Raw genomic sequence first — 22745 nt, 5'->3', positions numbered from 1 at the left:
AAAATAATAAATGACCCCCCCCCCCCCCTTTGTCACCCCCATAGGTAGGGACAATAAAAAAATAAAGAAATTTTTTTTTTTCCACTAATGTTAGAATAGGGTTAGGGTTAGGGGTAGGGCTAGGGTTAGGGGTAGGGTTAGGGGTAGGGTTAGGGGTAGGGTTAGGGGTAGGGTTAGGGGTAGGGTTAGGGTTAGGGGTAGGGGTAGGGGTAGGGGTAGGGGTAGGGTTAGGGTTAGGGGTAGGGTTAGGGTTAGGGTTAGGGTTTCGGTATGTGCACACGTATTCTGGTCCTCTGCGGATTTTTCCGCTGCGGATTTGATAAATCCGCAGTGCTAAACCGCTGCGGATTTATGGCGGATTTACCGCGTTTTTTTCTGCGCATTTCACTGCGGTTTTACAATTGCGATTTTCTATTGGAGCAGTTGTAAAACCGCTGCGGAATCCGCACAAAGAAGTGACATGCTGCGGAATGTAAACCGCTGCGTTTCCGTGCAGTTTTTCTGCAGCATGTGTACAGCGATTTTTGTTTCCCATAGGTTTACATTGAACTGTACACTCATGGGAAACTGCTGCGGATCCGCAGCGTTTTCCGCAGCGTGTGCACATACCTTTAGAATTAGGCTATGTGCACACGGTGCGGATTTGGCTGCGGATTCGCAGCAGTGTTCCATCAGGTTTACAGTACCATGTAAACATATGGAAAGCCAAATCCGCTGTGCCCATGGTGCGGAAAATACCGCGCGGGAACGCTGCGTTGTATTTTCCGCAGCATGTCAATTCTTTGTGCGGATTCCGCAGCGTTTTACACCTGTTCCTCAATAGGAATCCGCAGGTGAAATCCGCACAAAAAACACTGGAAATCCGCGGAAAATCCGCAGGTAAAACGCAGTGCCTTTTACCCGCAGATTTTTCAAAAATGGTGCGGAAATATCTCACACGAATCCGCAACGTGGGCACATAGCCTTAGGGTTAGGGTTGGAATTAGGGTTGTGGTTAGGGTTAGGGGTGTGTTGGGGTTAGTGTTGGGGTTAGGGGTGTGTTGGGGTTAGGGTTGTGATTAGGATTATGGCTACAGTTGGGATTAGGGTTAGGGGTGTGTTGGGGTTAGTGTTGGAGGTAGAATTGAGGGGTTACCACTGTTTAGGCACATCAGGGGTCTCCAAACGCAACATGGCGCCACCATTGATTCCAGCCAATCTCGTATTCAAAAAGTCAAATGGTGCTCCCTCACTTCCGAGCCCTGACGTGTGCCCAAACAGTGGTTTACCCCCACATATGGGGTACCAGCATACTCAGGACAAACTGCGCAACAATTACTGGGGTCCAATTTCTCCTGTTACCCTTGTGAATCTAAAAAAATGCTTGCTAAAACATAATTTTTGAGGATAGAAAAATGATTTTTTATTTTCACGGCTCTGCGTTGTAAACGTCTGTGAAGCACTTGGGGGTTCAAAGTGCTCACCACATATCTAGATAAGTTCCTTGGGGGGTCTAGTTTCTAAAATGGGGTCACTTGTGGGGGGTTTCTACTGTTTAGGCACACCAGGGGCTCTGCAAACGCAACGTGACACCCGCAGACCATTCCATCAAAGTCTGCATTTCAAAAAAGTCACTACTTCCCTTCTGAGCCCCGACGTGTGCCCAAACAGTGGTTTACCCCCACATATGGGGTATCAGCGTACTCAGGAGAAACTGGACAACAACTTTTGGGGTCCAATTTCTCCTGTAACCCTTGGGAAAATAAAAAATTCTGGGCTAAATAATTATTTTTGAGGAAAGAAAACGTATTTATTATTTTCACGGCTCTGCATTATAAACTTCTATGAAGCACTTGGGGGTTCAAAGTGCTCACCACACATCTAGATAAGTTCCTTTCAGGGTCTAGTTTCCAAAATGGGGTCACTTGTGGGGGGTTTCTACTGTTTAGGCACATCAGGGGCTCTGCAAACGCAACGTGACGCCCGCAGAGCATTCCATCAAAGTCTGCATTTCAAAACGTCACTACTTCAATTCCAAGCCCCGGCATGTGCCCAAACAGTAGTTTACCCCCACATATGGGGTATCACCGTACTCAGGAGAAACTGGACAACAAATATTGGGGTCAAATTTCTCCTGTTACCCTTGGGAAAATTAAAAAATTCTGGGCTAAATAATTATTTTTGAGGAAAGAAAACGTATTTATTATTTTCACGGCTCTGCATTATAAACTTCTATGAAGCACTTGGGGGTTCAAAGTGCTCACCACACATCTAGATAATTTCCTTTGGGGGTCTAGTTTCCAAAATGGGGTCACTTGTGGGGGGTTTCTACTGTTAAGCCACATCAGGGGCTCTGCAAACGCAACGTGACGCCCACAGAGCATTCCATCAAAGTCTGCATTTCAAAACGTCACTACTTCACTTCCGAGCCCCGGCATGTGCCCAAACAGTGATTTACCCCCACATATGGGGTATCACCGTACTCAGGAGAAACTGGACAACAAATATTGGGGTCAAATTTCTCCTGTTACCCTTGGGAAAATAAAAAATTGCAGGCTAAAAGATCATTTTTGAGAAAATAATTTTTTTTTTTATTTTCATGGCTCTGCGTTATAAACTTCTGTGAAGCACTTGGGGGTTCAAAGTCCTCACCACACATCTAGATTAGTTCCTTTGGGGGTCTAGTTTCTAAAATGGTGTCATTTCTGGGGGATCTCCAATGTTTAGGCACACAGGGGCTCTCCAAACGTGACATGGTGTCCGCTAATGATTGGAGCTAATTTTCCATTTAAAAAGCCAAATGGCGTGCCATCCCTTCCGAGCCCTGCCGTGCGCCCAAACAGTGGTTTACCCCCACATATGGGGTATCAGCGTACTCAGGACAAACTGGACAACAATATTTGGGGTCCAATTTCTCCTATTATCCTTGGCAAAATAGGAAATTCCAGGCTAAAAAATCATTTTTGAGGAAAGAAAAATTATTTTTTATTTTCATGGCTCTGCGTTATAAACTTCTGTGAAGCACCTGGGGGTTTAAAGTGCTCAATATGCATCTAGATAAGTTCCTTGGGGGGTCTAGTTTCCAAAATGGGGTCACTTGTGCGGGAGCTCCAATGTTTAGGCACACAGGGGCTCTCCAAACGCGACATGGTGTCCGCTAACAATTGGAGCTAATTTTCCATTCAAAAAGTCAAATGGCGCGCCTTCTCTTCCGAGCCCTGCCGAGTGCCCAAACAGTGGTTTACCTCCACATGTGAGGTATTGGTGTACTCAGGAGAAATTGCCCAACACATTTTAGGATCCATTTTATCCTGTTGCCCATGTGAAAATGAAAAAATTGAGGCTAAAAGAATTTTTTTGTGAAAAAAAAGTACTTTTTCTTTTTTACGGATCAATTTGTGAAGCACCTGGGGGTTCAAAGTGCTCACTATGCATCTAGATAAGTTCCTTGGGGCGTCTAGTTTCCAAAATGGGGTCACTTGTGGGGGAGCTCCAATTTTTAGGCACACGGGGGCTCTCCAAACGTGACATGGTGTCCGCTAAAGAGTGGAGCCAATTTTTGATTCAAAAAGTCAAATGGCGCTCCTTCCCTTCCAAGCCCTGCCGTGCGCCAAAACAGTGGTTTACCCCCACATATGAGGTATCAGCGTACTCAGGACAAATTGGACAACAACTTTCGTGGTTCAGTTTCTCCTTTTACCATTGGGAAAATAAAAAAATTGTTGCTAAAAGATAATTTTTGTGACTAAAAAGTTAAATGTTCATTTTTTCCTTCCATGTTGCTTCTGCTGCTGTGAAGCACCTGAAGGGTTAATAAACTTCTTGAATGTGGTTTTGAGTACCTTGAGGGGTGCAGTTTTTAGAATGGTGTCACTTTTGGGTATTTTCAGCCATATAGACCCCTCAAACTGACTTCAAATGTGAGGTGGTCCCTAAAAAAAATGGTTTTGTAAATTTCGTTGTAAAAATGACAAATCGCTGGTCGAATTTTAACCCTTATAACTTCCTAACAAAAAAAAATTTTGTTTCCAAAATTGTGCTGATGTAAAGTAAACATGTGGGAAATGTTATTTATTAACTATTTTGTGTCACATATCTCTCTGGTTTAACAGAATAAAAATTCAAAATGTGAAAATTGCGAAATTTTCAAAATTTTCGCCAAATTTCCGTGTTTATCACAAATAAATGCAGAATTTATTGACCTAAATTTACCACTAACATGAAGCCCAATATGTCACGAAAAAACAATCTCAGAACCGCTAGGATCCGTTGAAGCGTTCCTGAGTTATTACCTCATAAAGGGACACTGGTCAGAATTGCAAAAAACGGCAAGGTCTTTAAGGTCAAAATAGGCTGGGTCTTGAAGGGGTTAACGCAGTGTGAACCCGGCCCTAGAGAAAGAGACTGAAGATGGGATTGGCATCACTGGAACAGCTGAGACCAGTCCATAACCGCCCCCTGCCACCGCTACTGGTGAATGTCAGGTCTCTAGTGATGGACACACACAGTACACACGTCACTTGCCTCAAGGAACAAGGGGAAAAGCAAGCAGGGGGAAGCTCAGGACTAGCCCAAACTATTCCTATGCTGGGTCTTCAGACTCTAGTTGAAGTGTTTCAGAAATGAATATATCTGACTGCAATTATGCAGGCAAGCTGGGATTCATGTGGCTCCTGGCTTGGACAGCATGAATCATCTTACAGGTTCCCTTTAACTGCTGGGCACTTCCACCTGCAGAGCTAGATATATACGGTGACATGATATAGCTCCATATTCAACACTTCTGCAGAAAGAGCACACACAATGGCTAGCATATAGCAATGGCTAGCAGAGTACTCCAAAATAGATTTCCGTGAACAGAGAAAAAACACAAGAAAAGTGAGCTGCATGCAGCAGACAGGGGTAATATGCCGGCAGCAGACAGGGGTAATATGCCGGCAGCAGACAGGGGTAATATGCCGGCAGCAGCAGGCGGCTCTGAGCTCAGTGGGTGTTCCCTGGGAGGCAGCATGTTTTTTCTCCTGACCATTGTTTTTTCGCAATACATACTAAAACCTCGGGCATTTTGTTTTGTTGCACGCAAGATAAAAACAGTGCACTGAATGCAAGCATTTAATTCCCTTTTGGTATGCATGTCTGTTTTTACCATCAATGTCATTTTTTTCTAGTATTAAGGCTATGTGCACACGTTCAGGTTTTTTTGCGTTTTTTAAAAACTTATTAAAAACGCATACATTATGCATCCTATCATTTAGAATGCATTCTGCATGTTTTGTGCACATGATGCGTTTTTTTCCGCGAAAAAAACGCATCGTGGTAAAAAACGCAGCATGTTCATTAATTTTGCAGATTTTCTGCATTTTTCCCACTATTCTATGCATTTGGGAAAAAACGCACAAAAAAGCATCAAAAACGCATGAAAAAACGCGAAAAATGTCCGGTTTTTGTCAGGAAAATTTCTGCAAGAAATCCTGACGTGTGCACATACCCTAAAAAAAAATAATTCCAAGCTTCTCCAATCCATTACACAGTATAAAAAAAACACTCAGACTGCATGTGTGTGCTATCCATCTTTTTTACAGGCCCTGGTTTGAATGGTAAAGTTTAATCTGTGACAAATAAAAAAACAAATAGGTCACATCACCAAAAAAAAAAAAAAAAAAAAAAACTTAAAGAAAAACAGAATTAAACAGAGGTACGTTGCCACGTTCAGGAATTCCTGCTCGTTTGACACTGCGTATTTATGCAGTGGCCAGATATTACAGCATAGTGGATGGGATTTCTAGAAATCATATGTCGACTATTTGCTCCTGCTGATCACCTGCAGAAACTGACGTCTTCAGGACCGCAGCAAGTCAATTACTCTTGCGAAGACGCTTGTCTCCGCAAGAGAAATGTTATCATTAGAATGTACTGAATGCGATAAATCCGCACGGTTCAGTGAACACATGCTGATTTACCTACAGTGAATAGAAAGCTGCGTTTTGTTCACAGCGAAAATACGTTGCATGCAAAGCGCTGCTCATTCCAGATAGTGGGAACGTAGCCTTACCGGTAATTCAGTTTCTAATAACCCTCCACAACAGGACCACCACAGGAGGATGCCACCCCACCATAATAAGGAAACAAAAAGGTCAAAAGTCCTCTCTCCAATGTTTTTCTAAGGCTACGTTCACATTTGCGTTGTGTGATGTTGCGTCGGAGACGCAACGCACAACGCAAACAAAAACGCAACAAAACGCACGCTAAAACGCAGCGTTTTGCGACGCATGCGTCCTTTTTTGTCGAATTTTGGACGCAAAAAAAATGCAACTTGCTGCGTCCTCTGTGCCCTACGCTTGCGGCAGAAAAAACGCATGCGTCGCAAAATGCAGCACAACGCATGTCCATGCGCCCCCCATGTTAAATATAGGGGCGCATGCGTTGCCGCTGTTGCGCTTGACGCAACGCAAATGTGAACGTAGCCTTAAGGACCAAAAGAGCATGAATGCTTCAAATTAGATTTATGATCACTGGATTTAAGGTAATACAAGAAATAATTGAGAAAGGGGAAGGCTTATCTTGCTATCGTGGAGGCATATTAGAAAATAAAATACTGCTAAGTCTAATTCTATTTTCTCCAATAACCCTCCACAAACACTACAGGGGGAATACCAAAGACTAATGTTAGTTTGGAGAACTTTTCTCCCTAAACTCAAATCTTTAACCCCTTCAAAACGCAGCCCTTTTTCATTTTTCGCTCCCCTCCTTCCCAGAGCCATAACTTTTTTATTTTTCCGTCAATATGGCCATGTGAGGGCTTATTTTTTGCGGGACAAGTTTCCCTTTTGAACGGCACCATTGGTTTTACCATGTATTGTACTAGAAAATGGGAAAAAAATTCCAAGTGTGGTGAAAGTGCAAAAAAAAGTGCAATCCCACACTTGTTTTTTGTTTTGCTTTTTTACTAGGTTCACTAAATGGTAAAACTGACCTGCCATTATGATTCTCCAGGTCAGTACGAGTTCATAGACTAGGTTATTTTTTATTTACGGTACGGTAAGTGGTGAAAAAAATTCAAAACTTTCCTTAAAAAAAAAAAAAAAAATTGGTGCCATTTTCCGATACCCGTAGCGTCTCCATTTTTCGGGATCTCGGATAGAGTAAGGTCTTATTTTTTGCATGCCGAGCTGCCGTTTTAATGATACCACTAAAACGTAATTCTGGCGTTTTTAATTTTTTCTCGCTACGCTGCTTAGTGATCAGGTTAATCCTGTTTTTTATTGATAGATCGGGCAATTCTGAACGCGTCGATACCAAATATGTGTATGTTTGATTTTTTTTTTATTGTTTTATTTTGAATGGGGCGAAAGGGGGGTGATTTAAACGTTTATTTTTTTTATTTTTTTTTTTTTCATATTTCTTAAAACATCTTTTTTAATTTTTGCCTTGATTCAATAGCCTCCATGGTAGGCTAGAAGCTGGCACAACTGTATCATCTCAGCTACATATCAGTGATCATCAGATCGCTCCTATGCAGCTGAATTAAAGGCTTGCTATGAGCACCGACCACAGGGTGGCGCTCACAGCAAGCCAGCATCAACAACCAGAGAGGTCTCAAGGAGACCTCTGGTTGTTACACCGACGCATCGCTGACCCCCAATCACATGACGGGGTCGGCGATGCGCGCATTTCCAGCCCGATGGCAGGAAGCAGTAGTTTAATGTTGCAGTCAGCATTTGACAGTGGCATTTAACTAGTTAATAGCGGCGGGTGGATCGCAATTCCACCCGCCGCTATTGCGCACATATGTCAGCTGTTCAAAACAGCTGACATGTTGCGACTTTGATGTGTCCTCAGCGCCGGAGCCCACATCAAAGGGGGAGACAACATGAGCAGTACTAGTACAGCACATGTCGTGATGGGGTTAATAGACAAGTTCCACTTATAAAGGTTTGGAGATGGTAAGGATCAAGGACCAGGAGGCCGCTCTGCAGATTTGCTCAATGGAAGCTCTGGCCTTCTCAGCCTGGGAGACAGACATGGCTCTTATGGGAGTGAGACAAGTTCTTCGGGAGGCAAGAGGTTCTGGTTTAGATATGTCTCGCTAATCGATTTTTTGATCCAGTTTGCAATAGTGCTTTTTGATGGTTTCTTTCCTTTATTTTGGCTGAAGAGTTGGATGAACAGATTCTGATATTTCCTGAGAGCTTGGGATTTTTGGAGGTAATGAAGGACCACTCCTCGTACATCCAGGGAACAGAACTCAGGCAGGAAGAACGGGTCAAGTCAAAGAACAAGTCTATCATCCAGAATACTCAAGCTGTAGTGATCGCTACCAGGAAGGCCGTTTTCCAAGACAATTTGTCCATTTCTGTCGAGGATAAGAGTTCAAATGTTGGTAGAGTCAGACCCTTAAGGACAATATTTAGGTCCCAGGATGGAATTACCGGTAGGTTAGTTAACCTGGGACGAAGACAGGAAGCTGCAGTCATGAACCTTTTTACCCAGTGGTAGTCAGCTAGGTTCTGGTCAAAATATGAACTTAAGGTTGCAACCTGAACCTTGAGGGTGCTAGGTCTGAGGTACTTTTCCAGACCTTATTGCAAGAAGTCTAGGATTTGAGTGACATCTGGGTAACTGAGGTCTGGAGGATTATGCGCTTAACAAGTCACGAAGGTCTTTCATATTTTATGATATATGGTATTTGTCACTGACTTTCTGCTCTTCTGGAGGGTCTGAGTGACTATTTGAGAGACTTTTAGTTTTGAAATTGCGAACTTAGAAGCCAAGCAGCCAGGCTTCCAGGGTCTGGGTGGTAGACTGGACTCTGGCGAAGGTTTGTTATTGGTGGGGGAATCTATCCTCAACGTGCTCAAGGTGCCAAACCAGCTTCTCTTCTGACAGAGGTGGCATTAAGATTATCTTGACCTTCTCAATTCTTATCCTCTGTAGTGCTCTTGGTAGGACCGAAATAGGAGGAAAAGTGTATGCATGTTTGAATTTCCAAGGGTGGGCGAATGCGTCCACCCCTAGACAGGCATAGTTTGGGTTCAGGGAGAAGTACTGATCCACTTTGCGTTTTGGTGCTCTGCAAAAAGATCTGCTTCTGGATAACCCCATCTTCTGGTTAGCAACTAAAAGATTTATACATTTAAACCACATTCGCCTGGATGAATATCTCTCCTGCTTAAAAAAAAAATTGGCTTTGATGTTAACTGAGCCTGTTATGTGGAGAGCAGATGAGAAGAGAAATTGTTCTTCTGCCCAAGAGAATATTCTTGCAGAGATTGTTTTTAGGTCTCTGTTTCCCTGATGACAGATGAGCGACGGTAGACGTGTTGTCCAAGAACCTTACGTGGGTACTTTGAATTATAGATGTTTCTGATTTGAGTACTTCTCCTAACGCTTTCAGCTCCCTGAAATTGGAGGATTGCTGGCTGATTTCTCTTGTCCAAAGAACCTGGAAGGATGTTTGTGAGGCAATAGCCCCTCAACCTCTTCTGTTGGCATCTGTTATGGTTAACAGCGGGTTCTGAATCCAAGGACTCGTATCTTTAAGTTTCATTGACTGAACCACCAGGTCAGAGAGCATTTTACTAGAGCAGGTTCTGGAATCTTACTGTTCAGGGATTCTGAGATTTGTCCTAATTTGCAAGGATACAAGTCTGCAAAACTCTGGCATGTGCTTGGGTCCAGGTAACCGCTTGGATGTATGACGTCATGGAGCAGAGGACTGACATGGCAAATCTTACTGATACCAATGTTTGGCTTCGCAGGATGGCTATTCTGGATCTTATCTGGTCTGTTTTTCTTTTGTTAAGAAGGAGGCTTGTCTGTGGAAGTCCAGTAAGATAAGCAATGGGGTCTTTGTTGTGGAGGGAACCATGTCTGATTTCTGATGGTTCACCAACCATACTAAGGATGTTAAGGTACCGTCACACTAGACGATATCGCTAGCGATCCGTGACGTTGCAGCGTCCTCGCTAGCGATATCGTCCAGTGTGACAGGCAGCAGCGATCAGGCCCCTGCTGTGCTGTCGCTGGTCGGGGAAGAAAGTCCAGAACTTTATTTCGTCGCTGGACTCCCCGCAGACATCGCTGAATCGGTGTGTGTGACACCGATTCAGCGATGTCTTCACTGGTAACCAGGGTAAACATCGGGTAACTAAGCGCAGGGCCGCGCTTAGTAACCCGATGTTTACCCTGGTTACCATCGTAAAAAAACAAACACTACATACTTACATTCAGCTGTCTGTCCCTTGCCGTCTGCTTCCTGCACTGACTGCTGGCCGTAAAGTGAAAGTGAAAGCACAGCACAGCGGTGAGTCACACAGCGGTGACTCACCGCTGTGGCTGTGCTGTGCTTTCACTTTACGGCCAGCAGTCAGTGCAGGAAGCAGACGGCAAGGGACAGACAGCTGAATGTAAGTATGTACTGTTTGTTTTTTTACGCTGGTAACCAGGGTAAACATCGGGTTACTAAGCGCGGCCCTGCGCTTAGTTACCCGATGTTTACCCTGGTTACCGGGGACCTCGGATCGTTGGTCGCTGGAGAGCTGTCTGTGTGACAGCTCTCCAGCGACCAAACAGCGACGCTGCAGCGATCCGGATCGTTGTCGGTATCGCTGCAGCGTCGCTAAGTGTGACGGTACCTTTAGAATCCGGATTGCTGTTTGCAGATGATATTCCAAATAGTAAGACATTCAGTGGGAAGGGCAATACTTGTCTTCCCTTGATAATCGCAAACCTTAGATTTTTCGGTAGGTTGGATGGGGACACAAGCCTCCTGTGAATGGATAGTTACCATGACGAAGTCTTGTCCTATCAAGGAGACCGTCGACTTGATGGACTCCATCTTGAACCTCCTGCACACAAATGTATTGGTTCAGAGTTTTCAAGTTTATTAGAATTCCTTGGACATCACTCTTTTTTTTCTTTTTAAGGAAAAGCCGGGAGTAGTGACCACAGCTTTTTTCTGCTTCCGGGAACTGGCGAGATTACACCCAAAGGTAGTAAAGCCTTGCAGACCAGACATCAGGGAGTCTTGTAGTTTTGGAGAAGAGAGGCAAGTTATCAACCTCTATGGAGGATAGGAGGAAAATTCATTTTTTACTCCCTCTTGAACCGATTTCAGGATCCATGAGTTAGAGCAAATTATGAGCTACTGGGGTAATTTTCAAATGACCCAAACATGGTCACCACATGACTCCCCACGTGGTTGGTCTGTCTCTGCTGCAAGATGCAGGACGTGTCGGAATTCCGAGTGGCTCGGCACCATACGTGCCAGCTTCATTTGTTTTCTCTCATTTTGGCACCAACTCCCTTTTTAAACACAGTCCCTGGACCCAGAAGCCACATCCTGATGAAGGAATTTTTAATTATGGCAAGAAAAAAAGCAGCTAAGTAAAGAAAAACGAGTGGCCATCATTCAAGATCAGTCAGTCCGAAAAATTGGGAAAACTTTGAAAGTGTCCCCAAGTGCAGTTGCAAAAACCATCAAGCGCTACAAAGAAACTGGCTCACATGAGGACCGCCCCAGGAAAGGAAGACTAAGAGTCACCTCTGCTTCTGAGGATAAGTTTATCCGAGTCACCAGCCTCAGAAATCGCAGGTTAACAGCAGCTCAGATTAGAGACCAGGTCAATGCCACACAGAGTTCTAGCAGCAGACACATCTCTACAACAACTTTTAAGAGGAGACTTTGTGCAGCAGGCCTTCATGGTAAAATAGCTGCTAGGAAGCCACTGCTAAGGACAGGCAACAAGCAGAGGAGACTTGTTTGGGCTAAAGAACACAAGGAATGGACATTAGACCAGTGGAAATCTGTACTTTGGTCTGATGAGTCCAAATTTGAGATCTTTGGTTCCAACCACCGTGTCTTTGTGCGACGCAGAAAAGGTAAACGGATGGAATCTACGTGCCTGGTTCCCACCGTGAAGCATGGAAGAGGAGGTGTGATGGTGTGGGGGTGCTTTGCTGGAGACACTGTTGGGGATTTATTCAAAATTGAAGGCATACTGACCCAGCATGGCTACCGAAGCATCTTGTAGCAGCATGCTATTCCATCCGGTTTGCGTTTAGTTGGACCATCATTTATTTTTCAACAGGACAATGACCCCAAACACACCTCCAGGCTGTGTAAGGGCTATTTACCAAGAAGCAGAGTGATGGGGTTCTACGCCAGATGACCTGGCCTCCAGTCACCAGACCTGAATCCAATCGAGATGGTTTGGGGTGAGCTGGACCGCAGAGTGAAGGCAAAAGGGCCAACAAGTGCTAAGCATCTCTGGGAACTCCTTCAAGATTGTTGGAAGACCATTCCCGGAGACTACCTCTTGAAGCTCATCAAGAGAATGTCAAGAGTATGCAAAGCAGTCATCAAAGCAAAAGGTGGCTACTTTGAAGAACCTAGAATATAAAACGTATTTTTAGCTGTTTCACACTTTTTTATTAACCCCTTAGTGACCGAGCCAAATTTTTGAAATCTGACCAGTGTCACTTTATGTGGTAATAACTCTGCAACGCTTCAACAAATCCCAGTGATTTTGAGATTGTTTTTTCGTGACACATTATACTTTATGATAATGGTAAATTTAGTTCAACATTTTTTGTGTTTATTTATAAAAAATATAAAAAATTTGAGAAAAATGTTAAAAAAAGCCGGATTACGTACCGGTAATGCTCTTTTAATGAGTCCACGACAGCACCCCACATGAGAGAGAGGGATCCGCCCATAGGAACAGGAAACCTACAGAATAAAAGGAGGCGGTCCCCTCTCCTCCTCAGTTTAGTTACAGAGTATAAAAAGGGGAACCGCAAAAGTGTTAGTATTCATTCTTATTCAGTCACATAAATTTCTTAACTCTATACAACCATTATTTGTGACCTTAAAGGAAAGAGCTGTGCATAATTTAGGGAGGGTAATACATGGGTGCTGTCGTGGACTCATTAAAAGAGCATTACCGGTACGTAATCCGGCTTTTTACCCTTCGCCACGACAGCACCCCACATGAGAGATTTTCAGAGAGTCATTATTTGGGTGGGATTACTGTATTAAGAACAGCTCTACCAAAGGTCAGATCAGAAGACGTGGACAGATCAAGTCTATAATGGTTGTAGAAGGTAGAAGGTGTAGACCAAGTTGCAGCCTTACATATTAAATGGATCGGTACATCTGCTTGTTCCGCCCAGGAGGAAGCCATGGCTCGTGTTGAGTGCGCTTTTATACCCACTGGAGGAATCTCGCCTTTTGACGTATAGGCCAAGCAGATAGCCTCTCTGATCCACCGAGATATGGTAGCTCTCGTGACCCCATGTCCTTTCTTGTGGCCCTGAAAGGAGATAAACAGAGCCCTACTCTCCCTCCATGTCTGACACCTTTCTATATAAGTCAGGATGGCTCTTCTGACATCTAAGGTGTGGAACTTATGATGTTCTGGAGTTACAGGTGAATCAAAAAAGGAAGGGAGAAATATTTCTTGTGACCTGTGGTAGGTGGACGCTACCTTAGGGAGGTATGAGGGGTCTGGTTTCAGGACTATCCGATCATGAAATATCAGTAAGAAAGGTGGGTCTACTGATAGGGCCTGGATGTCACTAACCCGTCTAGCTGAGGTTAGGGCTACTAGTAAGGCTACTTTATATGTTAGGATTTTTAAAGGTATTGAATCTAATGGTTCAAATGGAGAGCTTGTTAAGGCCTCTAATACTAGATTTAAATCCCACGGAGGTAGACGGGGAATATGGACCGGTTTACTACGTTCACAAGATTTTATGAATCTGGAGATCCACCTATTAGCTGCTATATTGCATCCATATAGGGCTCCTAATGCCGAGACCTGAACTCTTAAGGTATTTACAGATAGTCCTAACTCTCGGCCTTTTTGCAAGAACTCTAGGATAGGTGTGAGTGGAACTTGCTTAGTGAACGGTACCGTGTAGAAGTCTAAAAATTTATTCCATACCCTACTATAGATTAGGGTGGTAGATCTTTTCCTGCTCAATAAGAGGGTGTTTACTAGTTCTGTTGAGAACCCTCTGGAACTTAATAGTTGCCTCTCAAATTCCACGCCGTCAAGTGAAGACCTTTCACTTGCGGGTGGAAAAAGGGGCCTTGGTACAGCAGCTCCTTGTCTGATGGGAGGATCCAAGGATCGCATAGGCACATGGTCTGGAGACAAGAGAACCATGGTCTTTTCGGCCAGAATGGTGCAATGAGGATTACTCTTGCCTGTTCCCTCCTGATCTTTCTGATCACTAGAGGAATCAGAGACATTGGAGGAAAGGCATATGCCAGTCTGAACCGCCAAGGATGGTGGAGAGAGTCCAACATATCTGGGTGATCCCTGGTGTTCAGGGAAGCGAACCTTTGTACTTGCCGGTTGTCTCTTGTGGCAAATAGGTCGATTTGTGGTATCCCCCATGCTTCTGTTATCCTTCTGAATATGGATTTGTTTAAGGTCCATTCTCCTTGACGCAACTCGTTTCTGCTGAGGTAGTCTGCCCTGATGTTCTCTACACCTTTGATGTGCAGGGCTGTTAAGGATGTTAGATGAGCCTCTGCCAGCTGAAAGATGTTTGCAGCTATGGTCATCAGACTTCCTGACTTTGTACCACCCTGACGGTTCAAGTATGCCACTGCGGTGGAATTGTCTGAGTAAATTCTTACATTTGTTCCATGAATCTGCGGAAGAAAATGATATAAGGCACATTCTATTGCTTTTAACTCCTTCCAGTTGGAGGAACATATTAATTCTGTCTGATCCCAAGTATTTTGGGCCAGATTGTCTTCCATATGTGCTCCCCACCCAATAGGGCTGGCGTCGGTGGTAATTATTTTAGACGGGTCTATTATCCATGGCACACCCCGTGATAGGTGGTCCATGTCTAGCCACCAGGATAGCGATTCTAAGACATTACTGGAAAGAGTTATTCTACTTTCTAAATAACCGTCTTTCCCCTGAGCCGACAATACTTCGTACTGCAATTGACGGGTATGGAATTGTGCCCAAGGTACAGCAGGGATACATGATGATAATGACCCCAGTAAGGACATGGCCTTTCTTAGTGTCATGTAGGGTTTGCGTATTGCGTCTGATACCTTTGATTGTATAGTCAACCTCTTTGACTGAGGAAGAAAGCATTTCTGACTTACGGAGTCTAGCTGGATTCCTAGAAATGTCTGAACGGTTTCTGGATTCAGCCGAGATTTTTCGAAGTTGACGATCCAACCTAACTCCTGTAGGGACGAGATCGTATTAGATAAACGAGTTTTACATTGAAGTGCAGAGCTTCCTACCACTAGAAAGTCATCTAGGTAGGGTATTATCAAGGTATCTCGTTGGCGTAGATGAGCCATCACTTCTAGTATCACCTTAGTGAAGACGCGGGGAGCCATAGAAAGCCCAAATGGCATTGCAACATATTGAAAGTGACGAACCTTTCCCTCCAGGGTGACTGCTACCCTTAGGTACTGCTGATGTTCGGCATGTATGGGAAGATGGTAATAGGCGTCCTTTAAGTCTATTCCGGCCATGACACACCTAGGGAATAAGAGTTTTATGGTAGAACTAATGGATTCCATTTTGAAGGTATGATTACGCAGGAAAGAATTTAATTTTTTAAGATTTATGATGGTTCTAAATGAACCATCTGGTTTATTAATCAGGAATAAAGGGGAGTAGAACCCTTTCCCTTTTTGATCCTGGGGAACTTCAATCAGGACTTTCTTAGATAGAAGAGATAGGATCTCTATTTCTAGAGCCCTCTGTTGGTCCTGACCTTTTGGAGATGTTATTATGAAGGAATCCCAAGGGATTCGATCAAATTCTAATTTAAGGCCGTATTGCACAATGTCCAGAATCCACTGGCTGGATGTTATCTGTCCCCATTGGGGAAGAAAAAATTTTAATCTGCCGCCTACTTCCTGGTTAGCGGTATTTACGTCTCGGATTATGGAACCCGCTAAAAAAGGCACCTTTTTGCTTTGGGTCCTTCGACTCCCATCGCTCTCTTTGTTCAAGCGGCTTGTTCCTAGTAAAGGGGCGTCTCCTGAAGGCTCTCCTGTAGGATGGAAGATACTGGTTAGGGAAGCCTTTCTTCCTTTCACCTGCTTTATTCAGGAGTTCATCCAGCGTCTTCCCAAAAAGGAACTCACCCTGACAGGGAATCGCACAAAGTTTTGCTTTAGCTTGTGCGTCCCCCTTCCAATTCTTTAGCCAGAGTGCACGCCGGGCTGTGTTGACTAGGCCGGCTGACCTGGCTGCAAGACGTAGCGAGTCCACTGAGGCATCAGCTAGGAATGCTACTGCTTCTTTAATTTGAGGCAATTTCAGCAGGATAGATTCCCTCGAAGTTTTGCCTCTAATCTGTTCCTCCAATTGCTCCGTCCATACTAGTAGAGATCTTGCAGTACAGGTACTAGATATGGCGGGCCTGAACGCCCCCGTATTGACTTCCCATGACCTCTTTAGTAAAGCTTCTGCTTTACGGTCCAGCGGGTCTGTTAGGACCCCTGAATCCTCCACTGGTAGGACCGACTGTTTGGTTGTGGAGGCTACCGCAGCATCAACTTTTGGCACCTTTGACCAGGTGTTTAGGTCTTCATCGCTGAAGGGATAGCGCCTTTTAGAGGATGATGGTAAAAACCCTCTATTCTGCTTGTCCCACTCCTTTTTGACAATATCTTTGATGGTTTGTATGACGGGGAAGGACCTACGTTTCTTCTGTCCTAACCCCGCAAACATTATGTCCTGTGCTGATTTCTTTTCTTTCCCATCTGGGCACCCCATCGTGCTCCTGACAGATTTTATTAAATTGTCCACATTACTGTTGGGAAGACAAAGTCCCCCTTCAGTCTCGGATGAGCTCGGCTGAGATCCCTCTTCGTCTGAAGAAATACATACACCCTCTGACTCCGAACTAACCGGAGACCGGGACCTGCTAGGCTGACGGGTACTGGCGCTACTTGTCTGCGCCAAACCCTGCATCTCTTCTCGGATAATAGCTCTGACATCTGAGGGAGTCATGATATTTTCCTGCCGTAGAGTTTGCATGATACACTCTGCACACAGTTTTTTGGCATAATCATCCGGGAGGGGCTGCGTACATAAAGCACACTCTTTATGCTTAGATTTGTGTGTCCTTTTCTTAGTCTAGAGGAAGGATACAGGAGGAACATATATCAGCATATAGGAAGAGACTCTTTCAAAAACTCACCCAGTGAAGCTGACAGGTACCGGTTCTGGAGGCGGAATTCGTTTGGTGGTAGAACTCTTCTCTGGAGGTCGGCCACCACTCTTTGTGCTGCTCCTCGTGCTTCTCTCCCTGCTGGGAGAGCGCTGTTGCACTGCGGGCAGGTGCGCTTCGTCGGCCGGTGAAGCCATTTCACACACACCGGCCCGACGCTAGCGCTGCATTTTTAAACTTGCCGCCCATTCTCCTGCCTCCCCGGACCAACCCGGAAGTGCTCCCGCGACTTCCGGGTTAGACGCGCCGCTCTCACCACCATGCGGCCGCCAGAGGCTATTAAGCCGGCCGCTGCAGCGCGCGCGTCCTCACAGTGCCGGCCGGACCTACGGTGACCGGACCCGGACCGTGGATGTTTGGCCAGACGAGGGGGGAGGCTGCAAGCAGGGGCTCCCCCGCCGCTGCTTCTGGTACCGCAGCCCCTGCCGTTCCCACAGAAACCGGCGCAGGCGGGTGCATGGCCCAGGGATCCTCTTCATCTGTAGGTAAGCCGGGTCCCTGTAGGAACAGGAAACCTAAACTGAGGAGGAGAGGGGACCGCCTCCTTTTATTCTGTAGGTTTCCTGTTCCTATGGGCGGATCCCTCTCTCTCATGTGGGGTGCTGTCGTGGCGAAGGGTAAAATTAGCAATTTTCTAAATTTGAATGATTATCCCTTTAATCCAGATAGTCATACAACAGCAAACCATTAATAAATAACATTTCCCACATGTCGGCTTTACATCAGCACCATTTGTAAAATGTTATTTTATTTTGTTAGCATTTTAGGAGGTTTAAAAATGTAGCAGCAATTTTTCATTTTTTCAAAGAAATTTACCACATTTATTTTTTTAGGGACTTATCCATGTTTGAAGTGACTTTAGGGGTCCCATATATTGGGAAACCCCCAAACGTGATACCATTTTAAAAACAGCACCCCCTGACATATTGAAAACTGCTGTCAGGTAGTTTATTAACCCTTCAGGTGCTTTACAGGAATTAATGCAAAGTGGTATGACAGAAATGAAAATGTGTATTTTTACCACCTAAATGTTGCTAACTTCTAAACAGATTACTACAGCCGTCAGACTGTAAGGCCGCTATTTGGTCATGAATTGCCATGGCAAACATCAGGACAACAAAATCATGATCTGAGGGCACCAATTGGGATAAAGAAGAACCCCCACACTCTGTTAACCATTTATAATGATGTAGTCACTATTGACAGCAGCATCTAAGGGGTTAAACAGATTTGGACGGTGCAAACACTGATCATGGCTGATACAGCAAGTTGTCAGCTATAATGTACAACCAACAGATGCTGGATTGTCATCTGTATGGGGAGGCCATTCTCTTATATGTCAGGTCAGATAAAAGGCGTATTGGCGGTCATTAAGGGGTTAAGTATATAATTCCACATATGTTAATTCATAGTTTTGATGCCTTCAGTGTGAATGTACAATTTTCATAGTCATGAAAATACAGAAAAATCTTTAAATGAGGTGTGTCCAAACCTCGTGTGTGTGTGTGTGTGTGTGTGTGTGTGTGTGTGTGTGTGTGTGTGTGTGTGTGTATATATATATATACATACATACACACACACATACATATACACACATACATATACATACACACACACACACACACACACACATCACGATGTGGGCCATTCCCTTTAAATAGTCTCTATATAACATAACAAGAATATAATTTGCGCTCTCCTTGGTTCGTTTGTTTAATCTTACGGGTTTTAGCCTTGATTTGAGTGTTCATCGTCCAGCTCAGATCCTGTAAGACGACTGTCACCTCCTTCATCTGTGTTGCACAGTGGTCCTCCGATCTTCATATTATAAGGAAGTCGTCTAGGTGAGGAACGATGACATGGACCAAGTTCTTAATTTAACCCGTCTCCTTGCATATGGGGGGTGTCTTTTGCTTCTTGTATTGCCAAGTATTCTGCCTGATCAGGACTTTTGATTTTCTTGCACATGTTAATAACTTGTATTGTGCTGGCAGCATATATCCCCAACAGGGTTCTGGTTGGAATAGGGTTTCTTCATGGTTTGACCCTATGGTATAATATTAGCATATTGGACATTGAGGATTATGCAAGTTGAATATGCATTATATTGATTGCTATAAACAAATTTTATAATTAGGTCAGGAAGTATTAAATATTTCATTATGGATCATTTGCTACAGTCCATTAGTATGGACTTTAAGTGTTTTTATTTGTGTCTGTTTACTAATAAAAACTGTGCATAATTATTTGGTGATCCCTGGTTCTGCATCAACGTTTTCTGTTGCTGGTCATATAAGAGCATGTTCCCACAGTCAGTAAACGATGCGGGTTGGACGCTGTGTACTTCAGCAGCATCCAACCCACAGCTGCCAGACGTTACAGCATTCAAGAAATCCCATCTCCACTATGTGTGCATCAATACCCGCGGAGGCGGACATGCGGCGCATCTTTCCAGACCGCAGCATGTAAGTTTATCTTGTATTGGGGCGCGGTGATTCTGCACGGTTCAGCGAAAACATGCAGAATCACCTGCGTTCTAAAACCAACAGCGCTTTGGACGGAGCAGACATGTGCTACGTTCAAAGCACTGCCGATTACTGACCGTGGGGACGTAGCCTTAAATGGCAAAATAATATACCAAAAATTAAGCCTCATATACAATACAAAAAAAGGCAAAATTATTTGAATATCTGACTAAGAAAAAAATTCTTGCAGCTCTTTGAACGCATGTATGAAAAATAAACTGAAAATGTGGTTTGTCTTCAACAGGGTAAATGGCCTGTGCGTAAACTATAAAACAGCTTAATTCCTGTGTGGAACTTTTCTTCAGCGCATGGATGGCTTTTGACAATAGCACATATTTACTTGGCACGGAGGAGCTTCTGTGCCTACATACAGTACAAGTCTTGGACAGAACTCCCTTGGAAGAAGGCTCATTCAACTGAAACGTACGTAGGGATCTTTGGCGCCACAGCAGTTTATTGGTAAATACTTCATTTCACTTGCACTTCCCTGCTTTTGTTTTGTGATTTACTTACCTGATTGTTACTTTACTCATATTATTACCTTTAGGCTATGTGCACACTTTGCAGATTCCACTGCGGATTTTTCCGCAGCGGAATTGCAAAATCCGCAGTGAAAACCCATCGCGGTTTTTACTGCGGATTTATCGCGGTTTTTACTGCGTTTTCTTCTGCGGATTTTCAACTGCAGTTTTCTATTGGAGCAGCTGAAAATCCGCAGAAAAGAAGTGACATGCTGCGGAATGTAATCCGCAGCGTTTCCGCGCGGATTTTTCTGCAGCATGTGCACAGCGTTTTTTGTTTCCCATAGGTTTACATTGAAATGTAAACTCATGGGAAACTGCTGCGGATGCGCAGCGGTCAAATCCGCTGCGGATCCGCAGCAAAATCCGCAAAGTGTGAATATAGCCTAAGTCATTACTTCAGTCACATTTCATGAGTGGGCTGTATTTCATGTTTACTTTGTTACACAAAACTTTTTTAGACATTGCTGTTGGCGCCATCTTGTGGCTAACTTTGATATACATTTGTATTTTTACAACTTATGTTTTTGGTACTAATTTTAAGTGACAATCAAAATATTATTTTAATATATTTTGGTTTATACTTTGGTTTGTTCACACCCTTTTTTTGGTATATGATTTCTGTGCCTACATACAGTACAAGTCTTGCACAGAACTGACCCCAATTAAGAAAACAGCAGCCCCTACATGAGGCACAGCCTAGCATTGCCCCTAATGAAAATATATGACAAGGTTGAAATTGGTTTCTTATTTGCAAAAATGTTCTGTTTCTTACAGGTTTAATGAAAATAAGAAATTGCAATATTAACCTCACTACAGTCTTCATCCCAAACCTAACCCATCTCTTCAACCTGTCACTATCAACTGGTGTTTTCCCCCTCACGCTCAAACATGCCTCGATCAAACCCAGTAAAAAATCCCTCCCTTGACCCATGTTCTGTGTCTAGCTATCGCCCCATATCACTTCTCTCTTATGGCTCAGAACTACTGGAACAACATTTAACCTTGAACTGTCCTCCCACCTCTCCTCCTGCTCCCTCTTTGACCGCTTACAATCTGGCTTCCGACCACATTATTCCACTAAAACTGCCCTGAAGAAAGTCACTCCTAACAGACCAGACATTCTGCGTCTCCCATTCACACACCACCTCCTCATCTCAGAGAGAACACAAAGCCATACACAACCTGTCTCCTCCATAAATGTGACCTAGTCTCCTGGTAATTACCTGCAGGCATCTCCGATCCTTACAAGATCTCCTTGTCTATTACCTTTACCACAATCAAATAAAATTTCTCCCACACATCCCCCCTACTCCAGAACGCTGTACCCCAACATATCTGACCCTCGCCTACCGTGGAAACCTTCAAATAGAACCTGAAGACTTCTTCCGACAAGCCTTGAACATGCAATAAATCTTGTTCCGCCATGCTGCTGCACGACCCTCACCTACTGTATCCTCATCCATCCCTTGCAGACTATGAACGCTTGCAGGCAGGGTCCTCTCCTCCTGTACCAGTCGGTAACTTGCATTGTTTAAATATTATTGTATTTGTTTCCTATTATGTATACCCTTCTCACATGCAAAGCACCATGAAATAAATAGCGCAGTTATAATAAATAAAATACATCGCGTCGGGATGTGAATATACCTAAAAGCAGCTGCAAAACTCATAAAAATGGTGCAAAAATAGTCAAGGTGGTCACAGCAGGGTGTTCTGGAAAGGAGAGAGAGGGGCTCGGAAAACCAGATCCGCTCGCCGGATTCATTGATTCACATCTCCGTTTCACGCGTTTTTGGCCGGTTCCGTCAATGTGCGCTTTTTTCGCCAGACAAAAAAGTTCCTCTGGACGTTTTCTCCATCTGCCGGAAATGACTATTTGGACACATCCGGAAAAAAACAGATGAAACATCTGCCCATCAGGCGCAATCCGGCGCTAATGCAAGTTAAAAAAAAACGAATCCGGCGTAAAAAAAAAAAAAAAAAAAAAAAAAACAGATCTGGTTCTCTCAAAACTTGCCAGATTACGCCTGAAACAAAAAACCTGATGTGTCAAAGTAGCCCAAGTTTGCTTCAGGCTGGCTGAAAGGGTTAGTGGTAATAAAAGCTGCCAAAGATTACAAATTGTAACCTTGTACTGATCAGGCAGAATGGGGGGCTCAAGGGGGCGGAATGGGGGGCATGACTCCACAGCTTTTCTAATTCATGGCAAGCTGTAGCTTACATTACACCAGAAATCTTTCTCCAGGGAATAAGTTCATTATCGTTTGAGGTCACCATTGGTTGCTGGGGTTCCTACTAGTGATGAGCGAATATACTCGTTACTCGAGATATCCCCGAGCATGCTTCGGTGTCCTCAGAGTATTTGTTAGTGCTCGGAGATTTAGTTTTCATCGCCGCAGCTGAATGATTTACATCTGTTAGGCTACTTTCATACTTGCGTCGTGTGGCATCCGTCGCAATCCATCGTTTTGGACAAAAAACAGATCCT

The 22745-nt window shown here is 44.1% G+C and overlaps 2 protein-coding genes across 8 annotated transcripts in view; both read right to left on the bottom strand.

The window, feature by feature from the left end:
- RNF168 (ring finger protein 168) overlaps positions 1 to 22745 on the bottom strand; it is a 110103-nt gene that overhangs the window by 66029 nt on the left and 21329 nt on the right. The window contains exon 2 of one of the 3 annotated variants that reach the window (XM_069727882.1): positions 18932 to 19255. The exons of the other annotated variants lie outside the window; for them this stretch is intronic. The gene's annotated coding sequence lies outside the window, so the exon portion shown is untranslated. The remainder of the gene's footprint in view (positions 1 to 18931; positions 19256 to 22745) is intronic. 3 annotated transcript variants of the gene reach the window in all.
- LOC138638514 (uncharacterized) lies at positions 12619 to 17695 on the bottom strand. 5 transcript variants are annotated; one of them, XR_011312514.1, is made up of 4 exons: positions 15938 to 17695; positions 15401 to 15503; positions 15116 to 15199; positions 12619 to 14644 (listed from the first exon to the last, which is right to left on the bottom strand). XR_011312514.1 is itself a non-coding variant. In XM_069727880.1 (3 exons), the coding sequence occupies exons 1-3, from the start codon at positions 15542 to 15544 to the stop codon at positions 14006 to 14008; spliced, it is 867 nt and encodes a 288-aa protein (XP_069583981.1). In that variant the 5' UTR covers positions 15545 to 17695; the 3' UTR covers positions 12619 to 14005. The 5 variants fall into 4 exon arrangements, 3 of the variants coding, with proteins under 3 accessions (XP_069583981.1, XP_069583980.1, XP_069583979.1); XR_011312513.1 differs by having other exon boundaries at positions 15401 to 17695; XM_069727879.1 differs by having other exon boundaries at positions 12619 to 15199.

Source organism: Ranitomeya imitator, chromosome 5 (genome assembly GCF_032444005.1).
Source record: "Ranitomeya imitator isolate aRanImi1 chromosome 5, aRanImi1.pri, whole genome shotgun sequence".
Lineage (NCBI taxonomy): Eukaryota > Metazoa > Chordata > Amphibia > Anura > Dendrobatidae > Ranitomeya > Ranitomeya imitator.
The sequence above is the reverse complement of the archived record's forward strand: the minus strand, read 5'-3'. Positions and strand labels throughout refer to the sequence as shown.

Coding starts and splice junctions, on each gene's coding strand:
- LOC138638514 (XM_069727878.1), bottom strand. CDS start 15,544: ATGGAATCCATTAGTTCTACCATAAAACTCTTATTCCCTAGGTGTGTC. Junction 15,200..15,400: donor CAGTCACCCTGGAGGGAAAG/GTTCGTCACTTT, acceptor TCGTCCCTACAG/GAGTTAGGTTGGATCGTCAA.